Consider the following 20334-nt stretch of genomic DNA (forward strand, 5'->3'; position numbering starts at 1 on the left):
CTAGCATGCACTAGAGGAAACGAATCACTTGTCCGGCCATCCCGTTGTTAGTCAATCCAATTGTTTAGAATATATATGGGAATACGTGTATAAGTGGGTGTTTGGTCAGAGGGTCAGGTTGAATGAGATATAATCATCCCTGTTTTTTCAGGATGAGATGATTCAATTTTCTATTTATTTTGAATGGATGAGATGAACTAGTTTTCTATTTAGTTGAATGGATTGGATGAGGTTATGATGATATTTTGGTAACCTTACCTCTTGATTGTGCAGCATTTAGATGAATTTGTGTGTGTTTGAATTTGTTTGAATTCAAATTAAATTAAAAAGAGAATATCACATAAAATGATAAAAAATATATTTAAATTGAGCATTGCAAAGGAACTTACTTTTTTACCAAATAACTTAGGGTTGGAATTTTTTTTATATATATTAGTGCATCATATGAGAAGAATATTAGTGATTTTTGAGACTTTATTTGAGGTATTAAAATTACTATAAGTTATAAAAGTAGGTTTTTTAGAATTTTAATTAAAAAATGTTTCATGCTTTTTGGATCAAACAATTAAAAATGGGTTGCTACTGAACTCTAGTTTTCTTATAAAAATATTTAGAATTTTTAAACCACTTTTATACTCTAGATAAAATCGAGAATTAAACGAAAAATATGAACACACAATACACACAAGCACGAACTGGCAGACTAGCAGAACCTGGATGACTCGGTTCGGCTCTTTTCATCTGGATTTTCCCGTTCAACATCTTAAAAGGAATATTTTCGGTGGCTAGCTATCCTATCCACCTCATCTATCTAACCAAACACGTTAAAAATTGGAATGGTCATCACCCATACATACCTATCTCGTGAACCAAACATATACTAAAAGTCAGTTATAAATAGATTTAAATTATAATTAAATAGGATTAGGAATAGGGTTTTAGTCGAACTTCTAATTTTGTTTTTATAAATATTAGACACCATATGTATAACTATGGAACGACAACATATGCATATTAAGGAGAAATACTTGCAGTTATGCTGCAAAGATATAGACAAGATGATCAAATCTCGTTAAAAACATCATATCTCAATATAATAATTTTGTGATTGACTTATCAATATTGCTGATGCTTCCGTTAAAACCCAGCAAGCTGGAAAACAGCCAGATCCGGCGATCAAATAGTACTTCCTTATTATCGATCGCAGCTCAGTAGCCTGTTTCCCCCAGAAAAGGAACAAGTTCGGATAATGATGAATAACATGAGTAGTCAATACCATGACTATTTCGATTTCCAAGCGATGACCACTTATGACTCTTTGATTGAAGCAGCCACTCGTATTGAAGATGCTATCTACAATGCTCACTCGGATGCTTGCTGCTCCCGGAATATAACAAAAGATACCGAGCCAGGTCACGGGAGGACGATGAGGTGTAAAGATCGTTGTTGAGGGAAATTCCTTAATCAGTAGATATTGCTAAAAGTTTGTTATTAGGAGCTTCTCTAGAGCTTGTGGCTCCGGATCCAAAACAGAAAGTCTAGTTTCCGGAGGTTGCGGGTCCTTCCAGTTATTGTCTCTTAAGATAGGAGAAGAAGTCATCCTCTGAGAAAGGCTGAAGGTCATCTCTAAGGACCCCTGACATCCCGATCTTGCCAGCCTGCCAAAGCACCAGTCTCTCGAAGCCATAGCCTTCTAAGCCTTAGTCTCCTAAAACCCTGGCCTCCCGAAGGCCCCCATCTCGTGGAGCTTAGGTAGGCTCCCTGGAGCCCGGAGGAAGAGGCCATTAGATCTTGAAAAAATATTAACCGGAGAGGGTTCACCAGCCGTCTTACATCTGTAAGGAAGTGATATATATATCTAATGTGACGCAAGTGGAGGTCATTATAACATCCCAACGCAAGTAGAGGTCATCCTGACATCTAACAGTGCAACGCCGTAATAGGCGACTGGTAGAATACTACGCCTTTAAGGCCACTTACACTATTGTTTCGTCATAGTAGATAATATCTTCTAAACTTGAGGCAGATGTATCACACCTAGACCTATGCTGTATGATTCAACCGGCTTTAGGCCCCTGACGTATTGTGATATTTGTATCGCCGTAAAGACATAACTACATCAACACCCTAAATGATCCTATAAATACAGACCCTTAACCATCAGATTAAGAGAAGATCTTTTTTACCATAAACATATTTAGTGTTCCTCTCTCTTTATTTTTTTTTCTAAGCTTAAGCCATTCTTATGAGTGTGCTCTTGTCGTACTTGTTCGTGTAAAATATCTTCTTACGCTAACTATGATGTATAAGAATTTCTAGTTTTTTTTTCAAACAAGCCTACGTAGCTAAATTATGATTAAGCCAACTTAAACGGAGTATAGTCCTACAGGAACTTAAATGCATGGAGTGAAAATCGGTAAAACTTCCTAGGCTCTAAGCAGATCGTAAAAGAAGATGGAACCTTAAGTATTGGATCCCATCCGGCCGGGAAACCGGTCGCATCGAAATGATCAAGGGCACGCAGCTGGATTAACACAGTGCCACATGTACTGGCCTATAGGAACGGGCCAGAAACACGTTTCCTAATATACAGCTGCCTGAAATCGTGCAGCCGGTGTTCACATCCGGCCGGAGTCTGAAGAGGAGTTTTTTGGTTCGGGTTTAAGAGGATTTTATGGATTCCAGATTTTAAAGAAGCTTTGAAGAAGGCAGGTAGCCAAATAGTCGGGGCAGCGGGCATGCCACCGACCATACAAGGTGGAGGACTTTAGATGGGCCAGTGCTAAGATAGGAAGCACGCAAAAAGAGTTGTTAGTGAGAGAGTAGCCGGAGGCCAGCACAAAAGAAATAAAGCACATAGAGAGCATAGAGAAAAACAGTCAGATATTGAATATGATCTCCAGACCGTACTATCTAGATCCGATTGTTGTGTTTGATGGACTAAAAAATATCTCATTTTTAGACATCAGAAGTATAGCAACTCCGGGCCAGAAAAGGGTCAAGCGACCGCGGCATCCTTGCACGGCCGGCCACCAGCATGCGCCGACCGTTCGGTTCACTCCATGTACACCGTCTCCGATCGGGCCGGCCGGTGCACGAGGCCGGACGTGGAACGGGCCTTGTCGTCTCTCTCGTAGGGGCCATGCACGCAGTACAGCTAGGGCTCTCTAGCCAGGTAGGCTTGATTAGAAATAGTACTCCTACGACGTGGGACTAGACAACCCCTGGGTCCTACGTGTGCATGCATGCACGCACTGTTGCACCTCCGCCGCGCCCGGGTATAATTTTATAGGCTCCTACGAAATTTTTTCATCTTTATAATAACAAATGTTTATTTTCTTTCTCCTCTCTAATCTAGCTATTAAATTATAGAACAAATAATATAAATAAGATCTTATAAGAATCTTTCTAGATAAGATTATATAAAATTTGTTTTCATAAGAAGGCATGATCCCGCCATCGCCATGGTGTGGGTGATCGGTGCGAGCTGGCTGGCTGTGTTGGCTCCGTTCGTTCGCTCAGACGGGGCCAAGGCGTCATGGACGAGACGCGCTGTACGTGCGGGAAGTGTCTGATCTCCCCCACTCCGTCTGATCCGATCTCTCTCTCGGTTGTATTCTGAATATTAGCATCAGTTCGATTAGATCCTACACATCCTACGTGTTGGGGTTGTTGCCTTCCCTTTCCATGAGTTAAGAGCGTCCTCTCAATCAGGAAGGACTCTCCTTCATTGCAGGATCTTGGTCTCGGAGTAATTAATACCTCAAGACCGGATCTAAGTAGCAATAAACTCGCAACATACAATGGCATGTAGTCTCTTGTGTACGAACACACCATGACACCGTAACACAGGCCCTATCCGGTATCGATCCTGGCCGTGCTAGCAGCAATGGAGTATGTGCTTTGTGTGGCTGTTGCGATACCATGCTCCCAGCTCCCAGGCCACTGCGGCACAGGAGAACTCGTAGCTGCAGTGCAGTGGTATCACCAAAAGAGCAATGGATATCTGTGCAGCGGGAAAAGGCAAAGGCGCTATGCATTCTCGTGAAAGAAAAAGAGGACGCCACTGCCACACGTGCAAACCCACACGGGAGCTCCGCCACGTGTCTGACACTTGCTGGACCATCTGACGACAATTGCATGCGGGTCTGAAAAGAATAGTGTAGATTATTGGTTTGTGATCGGATCGGACTAGTGTGGCGATCTGTACCTACTTTGTAGGAGTACTGGATCATAGCATTGCCCCAACACAACGAGATTCTATGTAGCTACACTAGCCGTCTGATTAGGACCCTTGTGACCTCGGCGCTTATGCTTGGTTGATCCATTATTCCTGTGCAACTAAAAACAAAGAAGCTGAAAACACACCAGTGTAACAAACTATTCGCAGAGTACCACAGTGACGAGCTTGTCCATTTTGCCAGTAAGTTTTATAATGTGTAATTTTGTCCGGGCTCGCTCTACAACCTGCACCGGAGAAGTGCATATAACCCTGTCTGCCCGTACCTAACACAGTGCAGTAGCGATAGATATTCCTGTTGAAGTGTTGATCAAGAAATGACCAGCTTTACTACCGTGCAACTGCTGAGCTTATCATTCTTCAGTGGAACACGCCACAGTAGCTGTTCGTCTTTCTCCTCCCGTGATCACGTGAGACAAGCATGGAGGTAGCCGGCCGGGTGCATGATAGCTTACTGATGCTTGTCCGTTTTCTCCGCTTTTCAGTGTGCGATCTCGTCCATGCCGCGTCGCCCGACGCAGTAGCCGGGGGAGACGGAAGAAAAAAAGGGCACCGCCGCCACCACCACCACCAGCACGAGCGTGCGGTGGTGGACCGGTCAACTGTAGACGGTGTGGGCCCCATGCCTCCACCAATCTCTACTTTCTGCGTGGCCCCACCGAATTACCACCTCCCTTGCTGACCGTTGATCACCTCCCTTGCTGACCGTTGATCACCTCCCTTGCTGACCGTTGACCACCACACGTGTGGTGTGCAGTGTGCACTAAGAGTGTCTTTGTTACCCGGATAAGATTTTATAAACCTGTATTGTATAAGAAGTTCTAACGAAGTTATAATTATTGAAAAGATGGGTGTGTATTTAGTTTGTTTGAACAGTCTAGGCTAAGTTTGGATCATTGAATTTGAGGCTATATGGATAGATTCAAGAGTTTATATTATAATGGGTTATTTACATAAAGATTATTGCGTGATACTGAAAAGTAGCTCTATCTGTATAAGCGGATACAAAACCTAGATAATACCATATACTTGCACCCATTAGGTCAAGGTACAACAATAAATATAGGCAAACAAACATTTTTTTTTTCAAAATTCTACGTATCCTCAAGGACATGATGAGATATAGGAACCAAACACCCTAAATTTTTCGAACGAATGAGAGTTTATGGTGTGATTGGTTGTTTGTATGAGATTGCTCATATGGACCGTATATGCAGATTGAATGGAGCCATATTTATTAAAAAGAATAGTGTTTACTTGGTTGTATCTATCTGAATAGATTAAATTGAGTTACCGTTTGGTTGACCGAATATAAAGCCGTATAAACGGACGCAAAAATTAAGATTGAGATTGATTGCTCGTATGAAAATGATTATATGATACTAAAAAGCGAACACGTCTGTATAAGCAGATGTAAGTTACTGTATTCACCAAACCAAGCAACAAACATATATTTATATCTGACCAATAAGATTAAAATAATATATACAGATAACTGAACATATTTCTCTCCATCGTTATACCATCCGGTGGACCAGTTGTTCCCGTGAAATCAATCACCCTCTTAGTGGACCCGGTCTACGGATCCGTAGCAGGTAGAGTTCGGCCGGAGCGGGTCGGGGCCCAGGAGCGGTCTTGACCGGGCCGAGCGTGCGGTCGCAGCAGGGACCACCACCAGCCAGGTCTGTTGCCACGCTGGGGACCACCGGCACGGCCTGTGCGTGAGAATCGTCCCCGACACGTGGGCCCTCCATGTGCCTTCCTGGGTCGTTTCCGTCACTTCGCCATGGGGTGAGCGCGGTGTCCTTTGCTGCTGGCGTGGTCTCAGCTGGCCAATCAGTGACTCCAAGACCTTGGCGTACACCGTCCAATGGACTCACGCCCCAATGCGATTATGCGAGCCCCGCCGCACAGGCTATGTACGTACGTCCGCGTATCTCTCGTCGGCACCCCTCAGCGGAACTCGAACAACATTTCACTAGGGCATAACCGGTTTATTTATGTTCAAATTCGTACTAAGATAATATATAAAAAATATAAGATATTAAAATAATTAACAAGAGATGAGTATTATATAAGATATATATACAGGAGCGAGACCGTGTATAAGAATTAACAAGGGATATACGGAATTGTATGTCCCCGTCAGCGCATGTGCGTCTTTCGCGCGAGTGACAAGTTCATGGCCCGAATTGCCTTAGCCGCGCGCGCTGGCATGCATGGAGCGATTGTCAGTGGTTAACGTACGTGCATCTTGGATTCTTAGCTGAGTAGCAGGTGCGTTCTGAGGCATCAACTCAAAGAACAGTAGTGCAGGGAGGACCAGGGGTACAATTAGCATTGGTTTTGTCACACAGTGTAAAACCTATTTCAAAGCACATATCGGTTCATGGGGGCTCACCCCAGCTGGTTGGTGAGTTAGTTGGCGTACCCGTATACGCATGCAGGGCAAAAGATCATGGGCTGCTACGTACGTATACCTACGACTTACCTACATATACGGAAAAAGTAAACAGTGCATGGGGTCGAGCACGTATACGTACGTCGTACGTACGTGCGTGCGTGCAGTTTGAGATGACACAACGTTGTAAGTTTGGCCGGTGGATGGCCGCGCGCCGTATAGTGCATGACACTGTGCGTGCTACTCTGCACTCTCCACACGTTTTGCTTGTTGTTCACTCGGTTTCATGACACGCAAACCGGCCTGACTGCCTGTGCGTAGCTGTAGGCTGTAGCTAGCAGATCAACTTGGACACGCCACACTCATGCCATCGCCATGGGCGACCTCGATCGATCGATCTTGACCACTCTTCTTGCCCACCTCGAGGGATCACGAACACTGTTCTAGTATTCCGCTGGCATCACCATCACCATCAGCTTGGCATGCACGTACTTGCCAGTACTAGCCTGCTTGCTTGCTTGTGGTGCCTGGCTCGCGATCGAGTAAAGCAGTAACCAATGAACGCGTGTGCCATAGCTAATTACTCATCTGCAACAACCGCACCAGCTGCTGCCTCTACGGGCAGACGTGCATGCGTTCCTTAATTTCCACCTCTTTGCCTTCCTCTTCTCTGCCTCTTGGTCCACACGGCCGGGAAGAACAGGACACGCACGCACGGACGAGTCCTGACGCTCGGGCGCTGCTTGCAGAGGGCGCTGCTCAGAAATAGAAGTAGCTCCGAATTCATGTGCTTGTCGACGACCGAGAAATGGTTAAGAAACTGGGCAGGACGATACACGCTTTTATATGAACACATCAGTGATGGTTTTCAGTCGTTGTAAATCAATGAGCTAGCCCCGTGCCATATCACTTCTGCGCGTGGTGTCGATGTTATCCCTCGCAAATGCACTACACTGTAGTATTCATGATCAGCCCAGGAATGTCCGTAAAAAGGTCGAGAAAGGTTGCGAGAGGGCGGCCCTAATGAATGCACGATCAGATTAACTGTATTTGTCGTCTGAAGGATCGATGAGCATTTACAGATCACGCGCCCAAAATCTTATCTGGTATCATCGTGTCAGCGTGTGTTCTGAAGACTGAACCACCGGGAAAGGCTTGGATTGCGCTCTGCAGCGAACCTGTCCTCTGGGAAGCAGGCATGCATGGCGCTGTCGCAGCGTGGTCAAGATCTGGAGACGGATCAAACCGGCGTAGACTTGACACGCACGCGCGCCCGGCGACCATGCAGGGCTCGTATCCGTGGCGAGGGGTACCTTTCGTTCCTTCCCGAACGGGGCCTGGCCGCTCCGGCGGGGCACGTCCGCGTCGCTTGCCGTCTTCGCGCAAGGTGCGGGCGTCCTTTTCAGCGGTGAATGTGAGAAAAGGACGGTGCACTGCAGCTAGCGAGGCAGGCTCTGAACGCGACCGTCAAGCTGAGACTGCGAGCAAGAGGGACGCTTTGCCGCATTCTCGGTGCACAGCCGCTCTACGCTCCATTCCTTCATCGATCGGGCGCGCACGCCGAGCCTGCCAAGTTAGTGAGTTACTACCTTGCAAGTCGCCGTGTAACAGGTTCTGAAAAGAACAATGAAAGTGCAGGCGGTCTAACCAGCAAAAACGAAAAATTTCAAACACCACTTGGCGAGAATTGACCTGACATCACTTTGAATGGCTCTTACGTGTGTCTCATCCGTGAACCGAGCCTTGCTCAATTGGTTAGGGTCTTTTGCGGTAGAATCTGTCTATCTGGGTTTGAGACTCGGCATAAGTATTCACATTTGTAAAATAGATAGAGGCCGAAATTTGTACTTACTTCGTCTAAATATACGTGTCTCTACCGAAAATCAGTACTCAAAATTTGTTCAGAACTATTACGAGGATCAATTTACCCACTACTACGCTGGCCTGGCCAGAGAACCAAGCTTTCTAGTGCAAGCAAAGGCCTGTTAAAGGCCTCCTCCATTATTTCAAAGGTTTGGGCTTTTTATGTCTGGCCTACTGGGCTTAATATATGATTGCAGTTACTATGTTAGGGACTTGTGTACATTGAAGTGGCGAGTCCGAGCTGGCCTGTCTGGATGTGGAGTGCATCACACACCGGAAGCCATCGAACACCATCTGGAGATGCATTTGATTTTTTACCATCTTGCTATTCGTAGAATGATAAATTATTATTGAATTTATTATTATAGACTCAAGATGACTCATTTATCATTCTCAATGAGAAATTGCCACTCCGATAAAGTGATAAAAATAAATAAATATTCCCTAGACAAAATCCTTGTCATGTTCTTCTTCCTTCTCTGGTTGCTCTCTTCCTCTCCTAGACTCTCATATATCCCTGATTTCTCTTCCTATCCCTCTCGCTTCTAGAAGGGACTAGAACCCTTCTTCCTCCACCTCTACTACCATTGAATCCCCTCTCTCCGTATTGTATTCTAAATATTGGCATCAGTTGCATCCGTTGCTTGTGAATTGAAGGTGGTTGGTAACAATTGTTCCATTCTCTTCCCATTTAGCTAGAAAAAACATACGCAGCATCTCCTGAAAGAAGTAACCAGCACAGTGAATCTAGCTTTGAACTTTTTTTAAGTAGTACAGTGGCTTCTTTTTATTGTTTACTCAAATTAAGAATCCAAGAAATGCGTTGGTTTGGCTTTGAACTCTGGATACTTTTAAATCTTTTATAATGAAATAACGCATGCAGAGACTAAAGTCTTACCATTACACATCTGATGCTTTTACAACTTTACGTGTGTTCCAGTTTCCCGGACAAAAAAAAAAAGTTTCATCTGGTCAGAACATTGCAGCTGATGGTGCTGAACTTTCAATTTCAGCTTTTCAGAATTGTTGACAACACTACTCCTTGTAATTTGAATATGCGGTTGGCAGTTTCAAGAGCATGCAGAAAATTAACTTGGTCTTCGTATAATAAAATACGACGCATTGCAAGAAGAAAAAACTTTGATCCCTCATGAGTCATGACCATCCGGAAGGAGGCGGCAATGCGGCATGGACTTCACGCAGCCATCAGGCATGTGTGCACATAGGTCCGGTTCTGATATTTTGATGGACCGGAATAAAATTAAAAATAGGACTTTATTATTAAATGTAAATCGTTCAGATCTAATTTTTTTAATTTTTTTGACCGATATACACAGTATATATATACATATAAGACCTTGAATTTTAAAGACCCAGACGGTCGCACCGCTCGATCCTCCTCCAGACCGGCCCTGTGTGCACACCTACAACGGTTTGTCTTTACATGTTGAACGGGGCAATATTGCCAGCACATCGTCATGGCATGTTTATGGCATCATGTTTCATGCAGCAAATAAAATAAATCATGTTTCAATCTAGTTCCTCAGACAACGATAATTACAATCGTATCCTCCCAATATCTACGGTCTCACCCAGAATTGTGACGAGGCGCCATTTTGGAGTGTGGCCATCTCACAATAACTTTCATATGAATTTCACGAAAAGCATTAAAGGGATTTCAGATAAGACAATTCAATCCCTGCGAGTTTTAGACGGACCGTGCACTTAAAGGCCCAGAAAAATATGACAATGATAAATATACATGGAAAATTTGTAAAATAATTGTTTACTAAAAACATACATACAAGATCAAGATGTATTGAGCATAGGATTCTTATGGTGGAATCTGTCTGTTCAGATTTAAGTTCTAGACTTAGCATGAGTGCTCGTATTTTTTTTAGAATTTAATCCTAAAAGAAATAGTATACACATACGTGAGGTTGATATATGCTAAGACGATGTCTGACTGGTTCTAAAATAAAGTTATACTGGTTAGGGTCGACCTCTCTTTCCCAACTCGAGTTTTTTTTCTTCGTGATTTTTTTTTTGCTATGTAGATAATTTCCTTTTATTATTGTTCTTTTCATACTGCCATAATGGTGTTGCCAAGTCATATCCTACTGATCATTTAGTGATTAAATGGATTGTGAAGCCCCGTATTTCCTTCTCGCCCATAGTCTTATTGGCTATTCGTGATACAATTGCGCGCAATGGGTATATCAATGAGAAGTCAAAAGTATTTTAAACAGCATAAAAGAGATCCGCAAAAAAAAAAGGAACAGCATAAATGGGACATCATCTGCATCTAATTTAAATTTTGAAATGTTAGGAAATATCATGACCGACTTAAAAGTTGAAGAGGTATCCATTTAAACAGAAAAACTTTTGGGGGGCTATCTACAAAAGTCGCGGTTGCGTTAAGCCTAGGCTGTTCATAAGCAGCCCACTCCTACTGTTCCTGCTTCCAGGCTTCCAGGAGAATTCTGAATTCCACAGCGAAGAGGAAGGCAAAGAGCGGCGATACTGTAAGACGCTGCACACATGGAGAACGAGTTCCAGGTGCGAGCAGCTCTATGTTCTAACCCTTTTCCCTGTTCTTGTTTCTGCCATGAGATGCTGCGGATTCGCGGCGCCGAGAAAGATCTGTTCTTTTCCGGGCATGTTTCCTCAAAGTTTCCCTTGATCTCCATTGGCCCGGTTCGAAATTTGGTTACGAGTAGAGGAAATACGACCGTGATTGGGAATTCCTCCCAAAAGACTCTAGATGGCTGTTTATAGATTTTAGGATGGGAGCCATCCATGTGAAACTTAAGATTAGATTAGATATATGCTCTTCGATTAATTGATTTGCTGGTTAGGGATTTAAAGCATGCCAAAGTTGGGATCTCGGAATAAGACTAGCTCAAGAACGCAGTGTTGCCCCCCTATTAGAGTAAAGAGCGAAGCAACCTAAGTTTAATGTAAAGAAACAGTACCAATATCCTAGTGAATTAAAGGATTGTAGTAAAATACTTGTCACAAGTTGTAGTTTGTTTATCGGACAAAGGTTTGCACTGTCGTCTTGATATCCACATAAGTCCTCTTTCAGTAAAATACTACTAGAAGTAGGCGCCCCCTCCCAAGTTTGTTGTGGTACTTGTTTTACTTGATGTAGTCTTGTATAATTGAAAATTAGCATATGAGTGCTGGATTTGTCATTTTTTGAGATCCATTTGTTGAAGAACTTTGTTTTGTTTAGTCCAATGCAGACTAGGTTTATATACATCATACACATAAATAACTGAGATCATCCTAAGTCCTTGGTGTGCTTTGGACCTGCCTCAGTGAAAGCAATGCAAGAACAATGGTTCAATATGGATTTTGTAGGTTTTTTCTTTTTCCTTGCTTAACACTTGTGAGAATATGAGTTGGCAAGTAGTAAGAACTGCAAGAACTTGGTTTTGCTAAAGCCGGTGTGAACCCTGTTATCTGATAGGAGATGGCCAGTTGGGTCATAGCATACAACGTGAATTATCTATTTCTGAACCGGTTATGAATGTTGATGCTTAGAGATTATAAGATGGTGATTGGATATTGCTAGCACATGGCTCCTTTTTCTAAACATACTTTATATTGTCAGATTTTACATTCTGCATACTAACAATACAATTTTTGAATGGTTATTACTAAATTAGGATGGCAAGGAGGAGGTCATCCAAGCATGGTACATGGATGACAATAAAGAGGACCAGAGGCTTCCTCATCACCGTGAGCCCAAAGAATTCATCCCTCTTGACAAACTTTCAGGTTTGTGTATTTTCTGCTGTAATCATGTGCCACTTGAATGTGTTTATAAAATTGACAGATACTAAAGCAGTACACATCTTGAACACCCAGAGTTAGGAATATTAAGCTGGCGCTTGAATGCTGATGACTGGGAGAATGATGAGAGCCTAAAGAAAATTCGTGAAGCCAGGGGCTACTCTTACATGGTTTGTCGATGAGTTTTTTTTTTTGTGTACTTACTGTTTTGTTATTTCATTTTTAGTGGCAAGGTCAATGTACCAGCGATAAAATGGTCTATAAATAGAATCAAACTATTATGATAATAATTGTTTGCATTTCCTTCTGCAGGACATTTGTGATGTATGTCCAGAGAAGTTGCCAAACTACGAGGCTAAAATAAAGTATTTCTTTGAAGAACACTTGCATACTGATGAAGAGATACGCTATTGTCTTGAGGGTAGTGGTGGGTACCCTTGTTATGCTTTTGAGTAATTATTAAGACAAGAAATATAGTTTTTGTTTTATAGCCAGTAATAATCAAAGGTTTCCTTTGTATTCATTTTACATCTTTACATTTATTTTTCTTATATTCTCAAGGATACTTTGATGTGAGGGATGAGAATGATCAGTGGATCCGTATAGCAGTGAAGAAAGGGGGCATGATTGTTTTGCCAGCAGGGATGTATCACCGCTTCACATTGGACAGTGACAACTACATCAAGGTATCTTTTGCTTTTTCCCCTGTTCCCACCGTGGGTTTTGGTCCTCTTAACATTTGCATATACTAAATTTATCAGAATGAGTTGATGTTTCTTCATCAAATGTGTATGTCATTTACTCCAGAATTACTTAGAGGTAACTGCAGTTCTTGAAGTGGTGAAGATAGCGCTTATGTATTTTATCCTACGACATCCTAGACCGCTGATTCTCTTATTTACAATATGTAATTCTGTGTGTTCCACTGTCGTTGTGAAATCAGCTTTCAGTCTTCTGTCAATTTTCCTTACTGCATCTGAAACCTGCAATCAACAAGCTCCATCAAATAAGAAATTTTATTGTCTGACACGGGCTTTTATTATTTTATGCTGCAGGCAATGCGGCTCTTTGTGGGAGAGCCTGTCTGGATGCCGTATAATCGTCCCCATGACCATCTCCCAGCTAGGTACATATGTCTTAAGTATCAGCATCGTTCTATTTTATTCTTCCTTCCTTTCTCGTTTTCCCTTTTGCCAAGCAGAGCTGTTGAATGATTTCAGGAAGGAGTACGTTGACAAAATTATCAACAAAGGTGGAAATCAAGCTGTTGAAGCTCGTTGATGGGATCTATACATGAGTCCTGCCGACTGGGATTTCTGCACTACATTCTACAAGGACTACTGAATAAGATCTGCTACTGCAGTCCACCCATACCACCACTCCACCAGCATGTATCAGTTAATATAGTTTGCACAGTGCTTTGACGATAATGATGATTCAAACTGCATGATGTTTTTGCAAAATGATTATTGAAATGTATTCCTGTTCCTCCTACCAACCCCCGCTATTATTGTGTGTGCCGTGCTTCACCAGCAGACCAACATTTTTTGTTTCTACTTGTAAATAATGAGTACCGCTGTTGTACTGACGGTGCTAATGATCACCGAAAAGTTCGTTCCCATCGATGAATAGTGGCAGTTCCCTCGAATAAATGTCAGGTTAGTAGGTTGCTCCTCCTACCGTGGATTCTACAGACCAGGAGACTGCAAGAGAAATGCGTGCCAATAAACATAACACGTTTATATCTCTTGCCTACCGATTGAGAACTGCTTTTATTGCAGTCCAAAACTAGTCGCTCTCTCATCACTTCTTTATCATGTCTCTTTTGTGATCTGCATGAACTGATTATGTGTGCGAAGACGACGCCTCATGCTGGAGAGGAGTATCAATTATCAGCTATCAATTGTTCAGATGTGTTTCGTAGCAACCACAGCGGACATGTGACCCAAGGCACTTTTTGGCGGACATTTTTTTTTTCATACATAGTCCGAGTAGAAGCTACAAAAAGCTGGAGAAAAGTATTCTTTTTCACTGAGGACATGGAGGATCACCCGAAGAGCTCACGGGAACTATCGCCTTCCCACGTTCCTGGGCCGAAGTATAAAGATCGGGGTAAAAGCTCAACTTATCAAGGTTGAGGCCACCACTCAGAGTGCTTGTGTCGCAACTGGGACATAGCTGATAGAGTTGGCATCGGGTCTACAAGGGCAAGGGGAGCCAGGGTTGTTGGCGTCAGTGTCCTAGGACTGCCCGCTGGTGAATCATCCCCTGCATCATCATCCTCTTCCGGTTCTACTTCGACAGTAGAGGATGGGGCTTGCGATGATGTGTCATCGCATCTGGTCCCACTTGGGCCCGCACTACTCATGATGAGAACATCATCCGAGTCTATAGCTGGGGCTCCAACATTCTTGGCCTCCAAATCAGGCCCTCCGCGTCGAGGAAGCTGTACATCCTTGATATTTTTCACCACAAGTATGACTACTTAAAAAGAAAACAAGAATCGAGAAGGCCTGAGGCACTTACCGACATGATTCTCGCCTGAGCTTAGGAGTCCATCTTCACAATGGGAACTGGGACTTTCTTGCGGCTAGAAGAGGGGATAGCCTCAAAAAGAACCTTGACCCTCTTGTCAGCAGCCTCTAGTGGAAACATTGCGAGAAGAAGCAATAGGACGTGAGAGTTGATCTTGTGGATCCCTTAAAAATGGCTACTCGGGATCAGGAAGTACCTATCTCACATTCTTAGGCTGGATCCAATCTGGCTAGAAAATAACAAGTGCAGGTAATCCTTGACTTTAGAGGACTCGAGCGGCGCCTGATGAAGTCCCTAACAACGTCGTAAGCCGTCAGATTCTTCTCCTTCATGTGCCAGATCTCTCTGATAAGGTTCCGATGAAGGGCGGTCATCATTGGCTCTTCTGTCCAGGTGGGCCTCGACAACAGCGGCAAGCCTCCGTAATGAGGCCCCTACGGATCAGGTTGGCAGTAGAACCACTTCTTGTGCAAATCCGACTAGGAGGACTTGATGGCAAAGTCGATGTACTCCACGGACCCGGTGCCAAAATAAAAGTACCGAAAGAGGTTGAGGGATGGGAGGAAATCTTGTTCTGAAACCTCTTTAGGATATAAAAGTAACAGAAGAGGTCGAGGGGTTGGTGGAAACCAAGAAGGGCCTCGCATAGATGTACAAAGACGCTCAACACGATGATGGAGTTGAGGTTAGGTGGATGAGTTTTAGACCATAGAAAGCTAGCACCTCGAGGAAGAAACTAAAGGAGGTAAGTCAAAGTTGCAATAGAAGAAGTCAAGGAAGACCACCGTACTATGAGTGTCCGGGCTCAGGATCGTCTGCCCCGCTGCCGGTGTGCAAGGGATCAGAACCCAAGTTGGAATCACCTCTTTGATCTCGATCTTCTCTAGAGCCTCCTCCATGATCTTGGATTCTCGCCTCTCCTGGATCGCGTACACCATCTCGTTGGTGAAGGAGCTCTCTTTCTCTATCTTTTTCTTGCCTATGATGGCGGAGAAATTGAGGGAAGAGGGTTTTTTTGAGGGATTTTAGGGACAAGGGTGCAAGGAGCACGACGAGTGTGACAGAAAGTAATCGATGATGGAAGAATGAGCATTGGGGCGGGCTCTCCCTTTGCCTTTATACAGAGTGGAGGCTCCCGGAAACGGCGTTTCAGCTGACGTCGTGACACGACTCGAGGCCACAATCTCCCGCTCTATCATCACATCGCATTTAATGCCCAACACATGTGGGGCAGTTAGCGTCGTACCCCGATGAGTTTGGCTCCTCGCACTGCTACCGTAATCATGATACTCTGGTAGGAAAAAATTCTCACCACTACCCAAAATCTCCACTGCAACGTTTCAAACTTCAAAATCAACCAATGACAAACTTTTTTCTTCCAAAAGGTGAGGCAAATAAAAAAACCTATTCGGATGGAGCACCTTCTCGATACTTGATCTGTTAAAGCCTCATTTCATGTACTGATGGGAGGCTCAACGATGAATAATGGATAATTATCATATTCGGGTATTCCAGGATTTCCCGTAATTCTCGAGGCATATCTCTATCTCAAAAAAAAAATCCTTGAATGAAATAAAACTACCCGTAGGTACGCAAGACGTCATGTAACTAAAAGAGTTTATCTCTAAAAATAGGAAGGAGAAGTCCAAAAGACATACGCCACATGTATGTATGTATGTATACACACACGAGGCATATACATATGTGTGTGTATATATGATGTAGGATTATTATCCTCTCGGAGGCCCGAATCTACTTAAAGCAACCCTATTTCTTCAATAAATTTGTTAGATTGACAGTTCACAAACTATCGACACAAATCTATTTTATTATACTATATTTTTTTACTTTTTAAAATTAATATATTCTGAATTGATTCTATATGTATGAAATACGTGTGTAGTTGCTAGGAATGGCAAACAGAAGCTGGGGGCATGCCGTTGGCGTGCCGTTCTCTAAGGTTGTTTGGCTTTCCGAGCATTGATCTATGAATTATAATCCCAGTCGAAGTAGCAAACAATCTTGCTCCAGTTTCTCCTAAATCTTAGCGGAAATAAAGAGAGATAGAGAGGAAAGGAGATGCATACTTAGCTCTCCAAAATTCAGGCCCGCGGCTTCAACTATAGACCAAGGGTTGTATGCCGAGTCTACCTGACGCTGAGCAGGATGGCCTGAACCTTTTCCACTGTCCACTTCTATCATTCTCCTTTTTTAAAAGGTAAAATTAAACAAATACCAGATTTAAAATCGTACAGCATTTTCCTGATTGATAAACATACTGCCAAGACTTGGTACAAGATCATTAGCATTGTTTCAGAATCACTTTATACAATTTTTACCATAGAAAAAGAAAATCAATTTACACTCATATATGCAGACAAACATTCCTTACAGTTCGGCATGATTTCCACGGTGAGAACTTGATTCACATTTTACAAGATACGTTAGTAAATCACTGCAGATGGACGAATTACCCTGGTGCAAACTTCAATGAACTATGTGATGGAAGACAACACACAGATTGAAAAACGAACAGAAGCCCAGCTCATTCTTCCTAGTCGACAGGGATTTGTAACTTCTCCCATATAACTAAAGTCTCCTGAGCTCACCTTTTTCAGAACTAAATAGTATAGGTGCACTTTCTTGGTGCTTAGTAGCCTACAAAAGATGCTGAAAGCATTGTACCCTTGAAAGCAAAGAAAAAGTGAAGAAATTAGCAGTAATACGATCGTAATCCTGAACCTACATGGTTTATTAAAAATGAAATTTCTTCTCATCTGTGTTTGGAGAAGTAAAGGCAACATACTGCGAAAAGAGTATCTAATCAATCAGGGTGCATATATTGAACATCATATCCTGCTATAAACTTACCAAAATATTTAGTGTGAAAATTGGTCTCTGATTGCCTAGCTAGTATCCGATCGACTTGATTTTATTGTTTGCATAATATTGACTCTTTTTCCCCAAAAGTTTAATTTCACACCTATATTATGACAAGCCATAGTTCTACGTTCTAACTCATTAGATAATTGGAGAGTTGTACGGGCTGAAAAATAAGCCATCCAAGCCATTTAACATTCTCCAAATATCTAAGCCAACTTTTGAGGCATATACCCGGCCACCTTTGGCACCGGGAAAAAGTGATGCCGAAGCAAAATCGCTCTTCAATTCAGAAACTACATGCAACAGAGAAAATTTGATTCTGGGCGAATTCCTTGCTGCAACAGATAGATGCAAAATAGATCTGTTTTCTTCCTCACTCCTCATTTCAGAAACCACGTGTAATTGAGAGGAAGGAGTATGACACGTAGCATACACAAGCTAAGGTTTTTCTGTGAGACCGGATTTCATAAATTTCCTTCCCCTCCCTCCACCACCACGCGTCGGTGCCATGCGCTGTGCTGCGTTTTCCGCACGTGCATCACCCTCCGCAAATCTACGTCCAAGATTAAATTTTAATTTTACTAGAGTTTAACGTTTTTATTAATATTTTTTGGTTTCGTATCTAATTCAATATTTTTTGGATAATTATATAATATTTTCGATTAGTTATATAATATTTTTCGTTTTAGAGTGATTTCAAATTTGTGAAGTCAGAGGTATTGCGGAGGCTGAGGAGGTAGGCGAGGTCCCGGCCCACCACCCGCGTCCGGGCCGGCCCGGCACAGCAGGAGACTGCAAAACAACCGGCCTGGACAGAGACTCAGGGTGGACTGGGTCGGTTCTCGGCTCGCCCAGTTGGGGTTGGGGGACCAGGCCACAAGGTATGGCCCCTAGCCGCGCCAGCGCTGCCCGTTTCGGCGTAACTTTTCCGGGGCTTCACCGTTGGATTTCTACGCAGACACGGCCCAACAAAACCAGGACCGCCGATGGAGTCCATTATTTATCCTCGACGCATGTGCAGACGTGCATTGCAGGGCCTCGATCGGTCTTGACTCACTCTGTCTTTGTTAGGCCCCGTCTCCAATAAGACTCACCATATACATGCTGACGATTGCCTCTTGGGTTAACAGTCACAGTGCTACATCTCTGTCGCCAAAAGCGAGAGACAGGACACTGGCGACTCTGGCGATCAGCACTCGAATACCAGAAACTTGCAGATCTGCTCGATGCCCTTGAAAAGACGGCCGGGCTGCCGAGCCGTCGTCGGCGCCCACGCCGTGTCTTGCCGCTTCAACGCCGGATCTGGAGCGGAGGTGGCAGCCACTATCCCCGTGGTGGCCACGCCGGCACTCATCTTCTCCACCCCAGACGATTGCACGGTGCTGTGGGAGTGGCTCAAGGCCGGGGTGCCTTCCTTGGCCTCCGGTCGAGACGGGAGGGAGGAGCGGTGCTGTCCAACTGTACTTTCTGCTACTGTCAATCCAATCCAGGTTAGCTGTGCTTTCCCAATTGAATTATAACACTAGCTGCGTGTGTTATTCTGGATATGGTCGAATCAAGTCTCTGTTACAGTACCTCTGCATAATTAACAGATCGAGACAGATAATATAATGTCATTCGTCTCATCGTTGGATCTAGGCATATTCTGATTTCTTGAATACGTCTGTCGAAACGGGATATAGCGGTTAACAGAGTGAAGGTTTGCCACGTTAATCTTGCAACTTTATACTCGACGAGCCCCACTCGTCGGAATCTTTATGCCTTCAATCATTAGTGTTACTTGGATATCGTGTCCATATTTTATTTGCTTAACTGTGCATCTTTAATGTCAGATTTTAACCTTTGTGTTGGATTCCGAGTTATATTTCACATATCTAAATTTTCTTTACCGAATTAGACATCTAAAACCGAGTTGAATTCTGACACTTGTGAACGTATACAGATAACATTGATCATAAGTCGAAAGTGTGACACATAACTAGGGCTAGGGGTTAAAATTTCACCGAAATTTCATGAATCTTGAAGGGAACGGAATATTTAATTTCGAATTTTTTTTTTTACCTAATATGTGAGACTCACATAGCGGAGGATGAAAAATGATTAAAATTCTAACGAAATTTCAAGAACTTCAGTCTTTTCGCTTGTGAACGGAAAAAATATATAAAGCTAAATTGAAATCCCTGCCTCGGCACCCACGAATTCACGCCTAAAGACCTAACCAGAATCAGCTCCAAATAATTTAGGTATGGAAGATGCATGAAAGCGCCTCTGGTTCAGCTTTTCGAAAGCCTCACCATAGGTTAATGAGAAAACCTTGGCATGCATGATATAGTGGGTGAGCATGGCATATTCTACTTTCCCGCTTCCTTCATCCTTCGCAATTGGGACCACTCTATCTCCTTTGCATTATTCTTCCCTGCCCATCAGCTTTTATAGATAGTACAAACAACCAAGCATTAGCACGAAAAGATCTCCATAAAAAGACCTAGCTAGCTAATCACCCGCCCCACGCCATCAAGCGCACGCCTCTGATCTCTCTCTCTCTCTCTCTCTCTCTCTCTCTCTCTAGGATGGCAGACAGGTATGAGGTGCCTTCAGTTAGTTCAATTTG

The 20334-nt window shown here is 43.3% G+C and overlaps 1 protein-coding gene across 1 annotated transcript; it reads left to right on the forward strand.

Moving 5' to 3' along the window:
• The first annotated feature begins 10907 nt into the window (after nt 1-10907).
• On the forward strand, nt 10908-13799 carry LOC133911646 (probable inactive acireductone dioxygenase 2). The gene is made up of 7 exons (XM_062353979.1): nt 10908-11063; nt 12179-12290; nt 12381-12475; nt 12618-12732; nt 12867-12991; nt 13361-13431; nt 13526-13799. The coding sequence occupies exons 1-7, from the start codon at nt 11046-11048 to the stop codon at nt 13584-13586; spliced, it is 597 nt and encodes a 198-aa protein (XP_062209963.1). The 5' UTR covers nt 10908-11045; the 3' UTR covers nt 13587-13799.
• The last annotated feature ends 6535 nt before the right edge of the window (nt 13800-20334 follow it).

The sequence above is a fragment of the Phragmites australis genome, chromosome 3 (assembly GCF_958298935.1).
Source record: "Phragmites australis chromosome 3, lpPhrAust1.1, whole genome shotgun sequence".
Lineage (NCBI taxonomy): Eukaryota > Viridiplantae > Streptophyta > Magnoliopsida > Poales > Poaceae > Phragmites > Phragmites australis.